Genomic DNA, 15,056 nt, shown 5'->3' with positions numbered 1-15,056 from the left:
TGATTTATTGATTTATTGATTTATTGATTTATTGATTTATTGATTTATTGATTTATTGATTTATTGATTTTTTTTTTCGATTGTACGGCATAATTATAATGTAATATTTTCACTTTTTACAATTAAAGTCCTGTTTATTATTATTATTAAGCAACTATTTCTTGAATCACTGTTTAAGTTAGAAAGAAAAATGATACGATATCGTCAACATCAAACTTACTATTCTAACACGACATTTAACCAAATCTGCGTTTCTTAATGTCTCGCCGCATTGTCGCTCCTGAACCTTATGCTTCAGCATTCTTCCACATCGTTATCTCAACGAGGACATCGTTTCCGCTTCTGCAACTAATTTCGTAATTTCTCATTCTGTTTCAAGATATACTAATTCATAAGATAATATAATAAAAAAATATTAAGTAACATTTTATTGCAGTAGTACAGGGTGTCCAATATTCGTATATTTTACAGGGTTTCTCGTTTATGACTAGAAGTACAAAGATCCGCTTTTCACATCCCTGTGCTACTTTTTTTTATAAAACTAAAGATGCCACACACAGATTTGTCCTTCCCTAGCATTTTTCTCAACCCCTCGTATCGCGGTGATCTTCTAACTTATTGAAAAGGTGAAGACTGAGTCCCAAAGACATTTTGACGTAGAATTCAGTGGCGTAAATCGAGGCGTAACTAGTTTTTTGGTTGGAAAGAAAAAAAAACTACCTTAGCTCCACAGAAGACCGAAGCAGTGTTGCCGATAGCAGAAAGGAAAACAAAGCATGTATAAATCGCCGTTTAAAACATATAAATAATAGGTCAAGAATCAGTCAAATACTTAGGAGTACATATAAATAAAAATATGAAATATGACTATGAAAGTTCATATTACTAAGACTGTAGAAAGAGCAACAAAGGTCCTAAATACCTTCGCAAGAATAATGCCCTATATAAGCGGCCCTAAAGAAAATAACAGAAGACTTCTTTACTAGTAGGAGTCATATTGACATCAAAATCAAATTTCTCATGTCAAAAAACTTCCAGACACCAATTTTCATCCAAATATTCACGTTACTTCCGAAATTATTTGGAAAAAATCGAAATAAAAATGAAACTTCTACACCCTGTATCTCAGAAACTAAGTATTTTAGGACATACATTTATACGAACTTTTTACTTATTTTTAACTGCAGAATATGCTGCCCAAGTTTCCGGAATGCAGTTCGGACCACCCTGTATAACTGTAATATTTAACCGTTTAGTAAACTTGAATAGACTTTTTTAGATTAAATTATCAAAAAGTATTAAAATTTGTCTAAAGAACATTCAAAAAGTGTCAGAAAATACAATTTAGAAATTATATATAAAAGAGAATATAAAAATATAGTTACACAGAACACTTTACATCAAAACTTACTTAAACATCAAAATATTTCATTTGAATATTGTATCAAACGTTATCAACTCTAGATCTAGGTCAACAATTTTTTAGGCCAGAAATACAGCATTTTCTAAGTTCCAAAAAATTGACGCACTCAGATAATATTAGATAATTTTTTCAGATATGTTACCTGCGCATAATATTATAAAAACACTATTTATAATAACATAATTATCACTTGAATATACTTGCCGATTCATTAATTAATACAATTAACTAACCCATTTTAACTACCTAGATACACTGTCACATAAGAAAACGGTTAAATCAAATTAAAATTCTCTGGGCCCACTTTTCCAGTTTTGCTGGATTTCACTGACCCACCACAAAATCGACGACGATTCCGCTGCCACTTTACGACATGACGTGTTGCTGTAGAGCGACAATGCGCATCGGCCATGGAGCATTCCAGGGCAAAATCCCACTCACACTGAAGGCTTCCACCCAGAAAACCTCAGAGAAAACCGCATTCAAATTTCATTGGCATTATACTGGGTCACAAGAAATTCATTGCATACCGGGTGTTTTTCAATTCACCTTCAATCTTTTTTGTTTTTTTTTTTATATGAAAAACGAGATTTGTTAGGTGAGTCTATGACATAAATCGAGATTTATTGACGTATTTAATTATTTTCGGTTACTTCCTGTTTCACCGGCTGACGTTTCCAGTTTTCAATTTTAAAAAATTGTCCCAAATAAATAAAAAATATCAAAGTTGTATTTTTTTAAATGGAACACCCTGTATATTATTACATTTTTAGTTTCTACGATTAAAATAAAGGTAAATTTGATTAAGGTTTATTATACTTAAACCTTACCGTTTTTGAAATATTTTCAATTTTGTGAAATTGCAGTAAAAATTTTAAAGCTTCATTTCTCCAAGGGTATCAATGTTTTTAATACTAAATATTTAATGAAGTTTATTTATTGATCAGTTATTATGTTGCAATAATAAAAATAATAGGTAAATATACAGAGTTTCTAAAATTTATTTTAAATAATTATTAGCTTCAAATATTTTCAATTCTTTAATTTAAATAGAATGCCCTGTATATTTTAGGAGAATCAGATGCACAATTAAATTGTCTATCAAATTGTATTATACCATTTTTTTACCTATCCCTCAAGTTTTCGTAGAAAATGCATTTTCTTATAATTTAGACCTCATTTATCAATATATCCATGGAATATTGACATTTTAGATTGTTTTTAAAGCAACAAATGTACAAAATGTACAGACTAGTAATATTATCGTTTTAGCAAAACGATAATATTACTAGCCCATTTGTATGCAAAAAAGAAAACTATTTAAATTTTTATAAAAGAGTATACCATTAATTAAATATAACACCATTATTTCCGCCCATATACTAATTAATTACATACTTAATTGTGTTCGTTAATAAATTATTATAAATAAATGTGGATTTGAGTCAGAAATCAATATAATAATAAGTTATCAAATTAAAGTCTCTGTTGTTATAAATAAGCATTTATTAAAAAATGAAATATCATTTTTAAGGTGTTACTTTTTATCACACTGTCTAATGCCCATACAAAATACAGTTTTTTAGTATTTGGAGCAATTATTATTAATCAACGCAAACAGTCAGTTACTGTAGTTTGAATACTGGAATCATATTAATTGGTCCTCTTTAACAAATATTTAAACAGTTTTTTTTATTTTTTAATGAAATAAACGAATTATATCGACAATATTAGTATCTGTACTCTTTAAAAATTTGGTACATCTTTAAAAATAATCTAAAATGTCAATAGTCCATGGGTATATTGATAAATAAGTTCTAAATTACAAGAAAATGCATTTTCTACGGAAACTTAAAGAGATAGGTAAAAAATGGTATAATATAATTTGATAGACAATTAAATTGTGCATCTGATTCTCGTAAAATATACAGGGTGTTCCATTTAAATTAAACAAGTTATTGCCGTTTGAAGCTAATAATTATTTAAAATAAATTTTTAGACACTCTGTATAAGGTAGTATTATTTTTATTATTGCAACACAATAACTGATCAGTAAATAAACTTCAGTAAATATTTAGTATTAAAAACGTTGATACCCTTGGAGAAATGAAGCCTTAAAATTTTGACTGCAATTTCACAAAATTGAAAATATTTCAAAAACGGTAAGGTTTAAGTATAATAAATCTTAATCAAATTTACCTTTATTTTAATCGTAGAAACTAAGAATGTAATAATATACAGGGTGTTACTTATTTGGGACACTCTGTATCTTGTAAAATTATTTTTAAATTGTACCTCTAATAGTCCTTCATCGAACCCAAAACTTACAATTTGTAAAAATCTCATCGTTTAGCTACAATACTCCGTGTCGTATGTGGTTAACAACCCTGTATACAAAACTGTCGATCTTTTTCATAAAACTCGGTATATTTATAACAAAGATTACTTCTAAAACAAACTAACTTCTAAAAGCTCTAGACACCCTCACAAACCGCAAGTATTTTTAGTAAGCTGTCAATAATCCTCCCCCTTGAGTATAATGCTACATTTTGGTGTCCATAAAAATGGATGCTTAAAAATAGATCTGAGGTAGTATCTATCGGTCTTCACACTCATTCGTTCACTTTGAAGAGCGGATGAAAACCTTTGGACTGTAAAACAAGGGTCCCCAAATACCGAAATATGGCAGGAGCTAAATTTTAGAGCCTCGTGGCGTTGCATAAAAGAAGAGAGAATTCAACGATCAATTGATTTAATCTAAACCTTTTTAGACTGTTTTGCACTGGAAGCAAATATCATCCCTAGACCGATACTAACCATATTTTTTTATCATACAGTCGATATAACTGTCGAATCGAGACTGTTAATATAGCTACAAAATAGTTAAACAAACAACTCGTGCTTCAAAAGTAATGCTTTTTCAATATTTAAAAATATAGTTCCTATTGTCGTTACTGGACTGTAAAATATACTGTGTTATTATTTGAAGGGTCCAGTGACCTGTAAATTTTTCGCATCGCTAAACTTGAATTAGAGCTGTTGTTATTACTGGAAAATAAAGAGACATATACCCCATCCCCCTTTCATGATATTTTAAGTAAATCTATAAACATTTGGCCGAAAGGTCAGTATATTATTAACCCTTTATTCATCACCGTATTAATTATAATTTGCTAAATGAAAAGTATATAATAGAAAGATAGAAATGTAATACTAAATGACAGACGCCTCAAAGAAACAAAGCAAATCATGAGTTTTATTTCAAAAATCCAAAAATTATACAATAAAATTGCGAAGGAATTGTTTAACAAAACACAAAGTTAGGTAAAAGCTGTGTTGATTTTTAATATAAAATACAGGGTGTTCCGTTTGAAATAGTGGAGATCTGAAATAAGGAGAAAATGAAAAAAGTCATCAATCTATCTAGTTTTGATTGTGTATCCAAACAACTTAGCAAGTTTTTTTATATCTAAAATTTAATAATCTATACTAATATATAAAATCCTTAAGTGACTGACATACTGATTAATCACGATCCTGCTCAAATCACTCAACGTAAGAAGCTCAATTTTGGCATACAGGTTGATTCTAGGGTGTAGAGGTTCGATAAGAAGGGATATTTCGAAATTCCAGTTCCAAGCGGGTTGACAATATTTTTTATTTAAAAAACGGTCAAGTTTCTGAAAAACGCTTAAACGCGAATATTTTATTTTTTTTTTACATATTTTAAGATTTTTTAAAAATGTATACAGGGTGTTTCGAAAAATCTGGTCATTGATTAATCACGATCCTGCTTAAAGTGCTTGACGTAAAAAGGTGATTTTTGGAAAACAGATTGACTTTAGGGTGTAGAGGTTCGATAAGAAGGGATTTTTCGAAACTCGAATTCTAAGGGGATGAAACTGTCCCTCAAATATTAAAAAAATATTTTTTATTTAAAAACAGTCAAGTTTCTGAAAAACGCTTAAACACGTATATTTTATTTTGTTTTTACATATTTTAAGATTTTTAAAAATGTATACAGGGTGTTTCGAAAAATCTGGTCATTGATTAATCACGATCCTGCTTAAAGTGCTTGACGTAAAAAGGTGATTTTGGAAAACAGATTGACTTTAGGGTAGAGAGGTTCGATAAGAAGGGATTTTTCGAAACTCGAATTCTAAGGGGATGAAACTGTCCCTCAAATATTAAAATATTTTTTATTTAAAAACGGTCAAGTTTCTGAAAAAACGCTTAAACACGTATATTTTATTTTGTTTTTTACATATTTTAAGATTTTTTAAAATGTATACAGGGTGTTTCGAAAAATCTGGTCATTGATTAATCACGATCCTGCTTAAAGTGCTTTGACGTAAAAGGTGATTTTTGGAAAACAGATTGACTTTAGGGTGTAGAGGTTCGATAAGAAGGGATTTTTCGAAACTCGAATTCTAAGGGATGAAACTGTCCCTCAAATATTAAAATATTTTTTTATTTAAAAAACGGTCAAGTTTCTGAAAAACGCTTAAACACGTATATTTTATTTTGTTCTTTACATATTTTAAGATTTTTTAAAATGTATACAGGGTGTTTCAGAAAAATCTGGTCATTGATTAATCACGATCCTGCTTAAAGTGCTTGACGTAAAAAGGTGATTTTTGGAAAACAGATTGACTTTAGGGTGTAGAGGTTCGATAAGAAGGGATTTTTCGAAACTCGAATTCTAAGGGGATGAAACTGTCCCTCAAATATTAAAATATTTTTTTATTTAAAAACAGTCAAGTTTCTGAAAAACGCTTAAACACGTATATTTTATTTTGTTTTTACATATTTTAAGATTTTTAAAATGTATACAGGGTGTTTTGAAAAATCTGGTCATTGTTAATCACGATCCTGCTTAAAGTGCTTGACGTAAAAAGGTGATTTTTGGAAAACAGATTGACTTTAGGGTGTAGAGGTTCGATAAGAAGGGATTTTTCGAAACTCGAATTCTAAGGGGATGAAACTGTCCCTCAAATATTAAAATATTTTTTTATTTAAAAAACGGTCAAGTTTCTGAAAAAACGCTTAAACACGTATATTTTATTTTGTTTTTTACATATTTTAAGATTTTTTAAAAATGTATACAGGGTGTTTCGAAAAATCTGGTCATTGATTAATCACGATCCTGCTTAAAGTGCTTGACGTAAAAAGGTGATTTTTGGAAAACAGATTGACTTTAGGGTGTAGAGGTTCGATAAGAAGGGATTTTTCGAAACTCGAATTCTAAGGGGATGAAACTGTCCCTCAAATATTAAAATATTTTTTTATTTAAAAAACGGTCAAGTTTCTGAAAAAACGCTTAAACACGTATATTTTATTTTGTTTTTTACATATTTTAAGATTTTTTAAAAATGTATACAGGGTGTTTCGAAAAATCTGGTCATTGATTAATCACGATCCTGCTTAAAGTGCTTGACGTAAAAAGGTGATTTTTGGAAAACAGATTGACTTTAGGGTGTAGAGGTTCGATAAGAAGGGATTTTTCGAAACTCGAATTCTAAGGGGATGAAACTGTCCCTCAAATATTAAAATATTTTTTTATTTAAAAAACGGTCAAGTTTCTGAAAAAACGCTTAAACACGTATATTTTATTTTGTTTTTTACATATTTTAAGATTTTTTAAAAATGTATACAGGGTGTTTCGAAAAATCTGGTCATTGATTAATCACGATCCTGCTTAAAGTGCTTGACGTAAAAAGGTGATTTTTGGAAAACAGATTGACTTTAGGGTGTAGAGGTTCGATAAGAAGGGATTTTTCGAAACTCGAATTCTAAGGGGATGAAACTGTCCCTCAAATATTAAAATATTTTTTATTTAAAAAACGGTCAAGTTTCTGAAAAAACGCTTAAACGCGAATATTTTTTTTTTTACATATTTTAAGATTTTTTAAAAATGTATACAGGGTGTTTCAAAAAATCTGGTCATTGATTAATCACGATCCTGCTTAAAGTGCTTGACGTAAAAAGGTGATTTTTGGAAAACAGATTGACTTTAGGGTGTAGAGGTTCGATAAGAAGGGATTTTTCGAAATTCGAATTCTAAGGGGGTGAAACTATCCCTCAAATATTAAAATATTTCTTATTTAAAAACCGGTGAGTTTTTCGGAAAAACTCTTAAACAAGTATATTTTATATTGTTGTTTTACATATTTTAAGATTTTTTATAAATTTATACAGGGTGTTTCATAAAATATGACCATTGAGTAATCACGATTCTGATTAAACTGCTTGACGTTTAAAGCTGATTTTTGGCAAACGGATTCACTGTGAGGTGTAGAGGTTCGATAAGGAGGGGTTTCTCGAATCTCAAATTCCAAGAGGGTGAAAACACCCCTCAAATATTACAATATTTGTTATTTAAAAAACGGTTAGTCTTTCGGGAAAACGCTTGGACAAGCATAATTTATTTGGTTTTTTTACATATTTTGATATTTTTTAAAAAATCATACAGGGTGTTCCAAAAAGTTGGATAATTTCTTAACCACGATTCTGCTTAAATAATTGCTTGACGTATTTTGGCAAACGGATGTTTCGAAAGTCAAATTCCAACGAGATGAAACTACCCCTCAAATACCAAGTTATATAATAATATCGCCATATTATTTTTTCTCATGCTGACATAAATGTGAGAAAATGTTATCCAGTTTGTATGTTAATGAAAATTCTTGCTTTGCTTTATCATCACCATTACAAATGATTAATTCGTCGCGAACGAAGTCGCTGGTACACGCTAGTAATTCTATAAATTGATTTTCTCTAAACAGTGCATAATAATATATGCAAGCACTGGTACTGAGAACTTAAATATAAAATCTATAGATCGGTTTTAGTATTATTAGTTTTAAAATGGAATTATATAAATGGAAGACTGGAATTACATAAATGAAAATACTAAAAAATGTTATAAAATATAATTATTTTTCTTGCACATTTAATAAACATAAACTGTAGAATCATAACTCGTGAAGGTTAAAGTAATTATTTTAAACTGCATCAGTAGTTACCATCAGTACATACACTATGCAAAAAAATAACAACGCTTTTCTATATCTATACAACGCTATAAAGGGTGTTCCAGGCTGAGCGTGCATTAGAAGTTTCTAGAGTACTACAATATCTAGATCGGAGATTTTTAGCACATCACTGTTTCACAACGAGATCTTTCCTATTAAAAATATTTTAAATATAGTTAATAGGCAATATGGCATGGCCAGATATAGTTTTTACATGGCATGACGTTTAAAGTCATAAGCTACTGGTTAAAGAACAAAAAAATATACCCTTTAAAACTAAATCTTAAATAACTTAAAAACTATTTATTTTAGGTATAGGAACATGTATAATCAAAAAGTAACGAATTAAAAAACCATTTTACTGGTGAAATAAAAAAAGTGGGTTTCCATTCCTCACAATCTAACCTAACTACTCTTAAAAATTAACCAATGCATGCACACCATAGATAGTGTAAAAATAGCTACTTTTTGCACGATCGTAAAAAAAATATGTTTATACAACATATATGAAATAAAAAATAAAAATAGATAAAATGGAGCAGTTGCTTCTTATTGGTATCATAATCAACCTGACACTAACTTAAATTCAAATTGTCTTTTTTAAGAATGTATAGTCAAAGAAAATTATACTTATAGTAGAATTATCTTAGGTATAGTCTCCGAGACATCAGCACCGCCTAAAGTAAAAGAACCAATAGCTTACGTGTGACGTCATGGACTAAAGGCCTAAGCTTTTTTATTACACACCAGATAAAAACTTTACTTGCACCGATTTTAATGATCGAGATTCTCGTTCTCTCAATTAGGTAGTATTAGGTATACAATGGGTATTTAGTTCCAAAAGTAAGTCCATATTAAAACATCGCTTGAAATCTATACAGGGTGGCCCATCGAAAACGTTCCGCAAGGCATAACGGCCAGGGTAATTTTTTTTTCAGACAATCCAAAAACACGTCAATTTTGTTTGTGAGGGTAACTTTTGCCCCAAAAATGATTGCAAAATCTTCAACCCTCTAAGCGAGGGTGTCATCCCCCAACTTTTTTCAAATGGGAAGGGGGTCAAGTGGCACCGCAATGAAAAGAGCTTTCTATTCTCTATATTTTCCCGCTTGGTTTTTGAAAATTGGTCGAGTCATTGAGAAAATATGAAGGATTGAAAGTTTATTTAAACATTTATCATAGTAAATGATAAGGAAAAATTCCTTCGACCAATTTGCTGTTTCTTCTTATTATTTCTAGATGTTTACGCATTTTTTCACTTGCAACAAGGTTGAACGATGTGGTGCGGTAGTTGCTAGATAGCTGTTCTGTGACTTGTGCGTTGAAGTTCTTCTCAATATCGTTAAACTTTTTAACAATTATGGTGTACTCACTTGCAGAAAAAGTGGATATAATCGAACTTTATTGTGAAAAATAAAGAATGTGGCAATCGGTTTGCGCAGATATTCAATGAACGCCATCCAGACAAACACCTTTATGGCAAAATTGTTCGTGATTTAGTAGCAAAATTTCACGAAACTGGTTCCGTTATGAATAAAAAGAGGCAGAGGGAAAATCCTGTAGTAAATGAAGCTATGGAAGTATTCGTATTGGGCCAAGTTGCCATGGATAGTACGCTGAGTACAAGAAAATTAGCCAATGAGACGGCGACCGGTGTGAATCGTACAAGTGTCCAAACGATATTAAAAAAACACAAGTTCCACCCGTACAAAATTCAGTTGGTACAAGAACTCAACGAAGACGATTTTGATCGTCGCGGGCTGGTATTTTTGGAAATTCTGTTGTGGGTCAGTTTAACGATATTGAGACCGCACCTGATCATTCAACATTGTGGCAAGTGAAAAAATGCCTAAACATCTAGAAATAATAAGAAAAAACAGCAAATTGGTCGAAGGAATTTATCCTTATCATTTACTCTGATAAATGTTTAAATAAACTTTTCAAATTTCAATCCTTCATATTTTCTCAATGACTTGACCGATTTTCAAAAACGAAGCGGGGAAATATAGAGAATAGAAAGCTCTTTTCATTGCGGTGCCACTTGACACCCCTTCCCATTTGAAAAAAATTGGGGGATGACACCCCCGCTTAGAGGGTTGAAGATTTTGCAATCATTTTTGGGGCAAAAGTTGTCCCCCTCACAAACAAAATTGACGTGTTCTTGGATTTTTTGAAAAAAAACTAATATCCTGGCCGTTATGTCTTGCGAAACGTTTTCGATGGGCCACCCTGTATTTATATAACATAGAAGACTTTGCAACCATATTTATTTCTCTAGTATTTATAAAATAAATATAGATGAAAACCACCGATATCCTGTTATGCCCGTGAATATCAACTTGACACTCCATGTTCAATATTCCGTGTCGGTTAAAGTAGTACTATACAATGTGTATTATAGCGGAGTTTTAAAAAAGTCTATATCGAGAATATCAACTAAAACCTATAATTTATACGACAAAAACAAGTAGTGCAACTGTGAGGGGGTACAAATGAAGGGAAGGGAGTTCCCCCTTCAAACACCTGTTTTGTAACAAAGGGCGACGCAGGACGCATGCCGACGCCGAGCGTCGCGACGATCGAATCGCTTGCGAGATACTAGCGATGCTGAAAACATCCAAACTGATATTTTGCGTAAATCTGGCTAGAACTTGATTACCGTAAAACTGGGAAAAGAACTTGCCCTACGCCAGTTGTTTAATGCTTTTTGATGCATATTTTTAGTTTAATCTCATAAGTATTGTAAATATAGGTGTTCACACTTAAATTAAATAAATCTGTTCAAAATTACAGATTTATCATTTTTAGCTATTTTTCCAACTACCTAGTTAGCCGACCATACCAAAAAAAAAGTTTTTTTAATTTCACTCAAAATGAGTTACAGTACGTCTGTCCGTTCTGTGGCTACGGGGTATCTGTGTGAGGGGAACGATATTCTCTCGATGTTTTTCGTAAAAAAATAGACGACGCGTCCCATCAATAAAAATTCGACAAATTTGCAAGTAGCCAATAAAATGAGTGGGCGGAGCGATTTGCGGTGACGTACTCGTTAAGTCGACGTATAAAATATATTGCTGTTTATTTAAATGTTTTTTGTCCGCATTCCTTTCATAGACACAGATCCAGCAGACGAACTGTACTTGGGTCATAAATGACCTAAATACAAAATATTCTCATGGTGTCTGTTTGTCTGTCTGTCTGTCCGTCCGTCTGTCCAACCGCTGAACCGATTTTAACCAAATTTGGCACAAAAATACTGTGGCACCCGAGAATCTGGCTATTAGTTTTTGGTGAGGATGGGGGGTTGGTAAGGGGGTATGGGAGGGAGTTAAAAATTTTAAAAAATCGTAACTCCAAAATTACAGTAGCTAGCGAAATGCGGTTTTCAAATTAAGATTAGGAATAATATTTACATATTTTAAGATTTTTTAAAAATGTATACAGGGTGTTTCGAAAAATCTGGTCATGGATTAATCACGATCCTGGTTAAAGCGCTTGACGTAAAAAACTGATTTTTGGAAAACAGATTGACTTTAGGGTGTAGAGGTTCGATAAGAAGGAGATTTTTCGAAACTCGAATTCGAAGGGGGTGAAACTATCCCTCAAATATTAAAATATTTCTTATTTAAAATCCTGTGAGTTTTTCGAAAAAACTCTTAAACACGTATATTTTATTTTGTTGTTCTACATATTTTAAGATATTTTATAAATTTATACAGGATGTTTCATAAAATATGACCATTGAGTAATCACGATTCTGCTTAAACTGCTTGACGTTTAAACTGATTTTTAGCAAACGGATTGACTTTGGGGTATAGAAGTTCGATTAGGAGGGGTTTCTCGAATCTCAAATTCCAAGAGGGTGAAAACGCCCCTCAAATATTACAATATTTGTTATTTAAAAAAAGGTTAGTCTTTCGGGAAAACGCTTCGGGTTTTTTTACATATTTCAAAATTTTTTAAAAAATCATACAGGGTGTTCCAAAAAGTTGGGTAATTTCTTAACAACGATTCTGCTTAAACTGCTTGACGTAAAAAGCTTACTTTTCGCAAACGGATTTTTCGAAAGTCAAATTCCAACGAGATGAAACTACCCCTCAAATATTACCAAGTTATATAATAATATCGCCATATTGTTTTTTCTTATGCTGACATAAATGTGAGAAAATTTTATCCAGTTTGTATGTTAATGGAAATTCTTATTGCTTTGCTTATCATCGCCATTACAAATTATTAATTCGAGGCGAACGAAGTCGCTGGTACATGCTAGTTTAATATAAAATAAAATATGCAAAAATTTACCATTATCTAGGTACCTACTAGTAAAATCTTTTGAAGTTTTAAAATACTATAAATTAAAATTTCAAAGTTTCCTCTGCAATATAGTAATTGCTTATTATACATATTTGTTTATAATTTTCTACTTGTTTAAAAAAAATTAAACCAAAAAGTTATTAAATTATATAAATATTAATTGTGATTAGAAAAATGCGAATACCTAATATAATAAATAGCGATGTAACGAATATCCTTATTAGCATTCGCGAATATTAGCATATTTTTTGTTCACAGTCGCATTCGAATTCGCTAAATTTATGCGAATATTTTGCGAATATACCAGGGCTCGCAAATGATTAAAAAGTAGTATTTACAATCACTAATAGTTAAAATATATTTTGTGTTATCAAAATGGATAAATGATAGAATTACGTATGATTTAAACTTTAATAACAAATAAAATTTCTTAAAAACAACCGTTCATTCTATACTAATAACTTTAAATATAATCTATCCCTATAAACTTTAAAACTAATTTTTCTTTCACTTATATTTGAAATAAATGCAAAGAAAATAAATTCTTAGAAAAATTGAAAATTATGCAATTAACAAATAAACCCACCTAATTCCTTTTTTCATGACTGGTATAAAATACATCCTAGACAACCTTGATAAAATAAAATTATTACCATTCAAGTATATCATTATGTCTAATTGTTTATAATTAAATAACAGGTTTTGATGGTTTTGTGAAATATTTGATATCAAATTTTATAATTAAAAACTCTTCTCTATTTGGTATTAAAATTTCATATAACATAATATTAATTTAAGTTTACTTACTTCTTCATTTTCATCGGATTGCATCTACACAAATCGAAGCACTTATTTTTCGTCACTGATCCTTTACTTCAGTTAAACAAAGAACCGAGACTTTAAAAAGTCTAAATATATACAGAACATTCGTTAAATCAACATTAAGTTAAAGTCGCTAGCTAAGCTAGAAGAGAGTTTTTTCCAACATACCAAAATGCTGGTTTCCGCGGTATATAGCGGTATCTAGCAGGAATCACTTCTTGTAGACTGGTGTGTTTATGCGTTTCTTGCTACGTTGCCAGATTCATTTTTATAAATTCCTATACTAAAAATGCATATTTCAATTCTTAATACATTGGCATATTCTTATTCTTAAGATTATTTTTTCTACATACCTATTTTTCATTATTTCATTAAAAACAGTTAGTTCTATTATTATAATTAATATTTATAGTATTTGACTAATAGAAAAAATTATTGTATACGAGTATAACTACAAACACTTTTATACAAAGTCCGATACCTTTATTTTTGACATGACAAATAAACTAGAAGCATTAAAAATGAGTGTTTCCATGTAAAAAATCCGACTTTTTATAGTTTTATTAACTTAATATTTTTAACAACTTTAGCACCCTGTGTAAAATTTAAACATAATAAAACATATTCTAAAATAAGTATAAGTAACATAATATATTTAATTATCTTTCATCCTGCAAATATAATTTTTAATTATTTTATAAACGACGGAGCTTAAGCATACAATATATCAGTGTATAGCAAAATGTACTTAGAATTTCCTGTATAATAATGAAACTAAAAATATACAGAGGGTGTTATTAAAATAAACAAATTGATTCCGGTGGTCCAAAACCGGAAGTGACGGAAAGTGGAAAATGTTATAAAAAGTTACATTTGGAAATACCTTTAACTTGTAAAATTCATATTTTATAGGTATAAATAAAATACTAAAAACTTTAAATAAACCGGCTTTGTAAAAAAACTGTATGGCATATGGTTTATTTAAAATTGTAACCTGCGATTCATAACGACAATTTGACTCGAAATACCAAGTGTGTGATATCAAATTATTCGCAAAAAAATGTTTTTTTCAAATATGCCAATGAGCCATTGAGATATGATTAAAAATACGATTTGGGCATCTATTAAATGGCCAGGACAAGACACTAAAAACATTAGATTACATCTTTCCAAGGCTCTTTCATTAAAAATTAGTGTTTTTAACATAGCCATGGCACTCTAGATTGAAATTTAAAATACAATTTGTTTATCAGCGAATATCTCAAAAGTTGACATATGATATGTCATTTTATTCAGAGTGTCATTTTCTATCGAATAAAGTAAATAAAAAATCGGTAAAAAAACTTTTATGTTAAACGGTTTTATCTTATGTGCCCTGAAAACTAGAAAATAATAATAACAATTAGGTATTTTGAACTTCTAGTTCAGAAATATTTTAGTACTAGGCAGAATAGCTTTTAGGC

General features: G+C 30.2%; 1 protein-coding gene across 9 annotated transcripts in view; it reads right to left on the bottom strand.

Annotated features, from left to right (window-relative positions):
• LOC115888226 (proton channel OtopLc) overlaps positions 1 to 13,785 on the bottom strand; it is a 93,706-nt gene extending 79,921 nt beyond the window's left edge. For 7 of the 9 annotated variants that reach the window (XM_030907866.1, XM_030907868.1, XM_030907876.1 and 4 more), the window contains exons 1-2: positions 13,579 to 13,785; positions 221 to 348 (exon numbers count right to left, since the gene is read on the bottom strand). In XM_030907866.1, the coding sequence (XP_030763726.1) occupies positions 221 to 301 (81 nt within the window). In that variant the 5' untranslated portion in view covers positions 302 to 348; positions 13,579 to 13,785. Of the gene's footprint in view, positions 1 to 220; positions 349 to 1,656; positions 1,746 to 13,578 lie in introns of those variants that run through there. The other 2 variants (XM_030907867.1, XM_030907869.1) reach the window with 2 other exon arrangements.
• Between the last annotated feature and the right edge of the window lie 1,271 nt (positions 13,786 to 15,056).

The sequence above is a fragment of the Sitophilus oryzae genome, unplaced genomic scaffold, assembly GCF_002938485.1.
Source record: "Sitophilus oryzae breed Bouriz unplaced genomic scaffold, Soryzae_2.0 scaffold_690_pilon_pilon, whole genome shotgun sequence".
Lineage (NCBI taxonomy): Eukaryota > Metazoa > Arthropoda > Insecta > Coleoptera > Curculionidae > Sitophilus > Sitophilus oryzae.
This window is presented reverse-complemented; position numbering and strand designations above follow the sequence as displayed.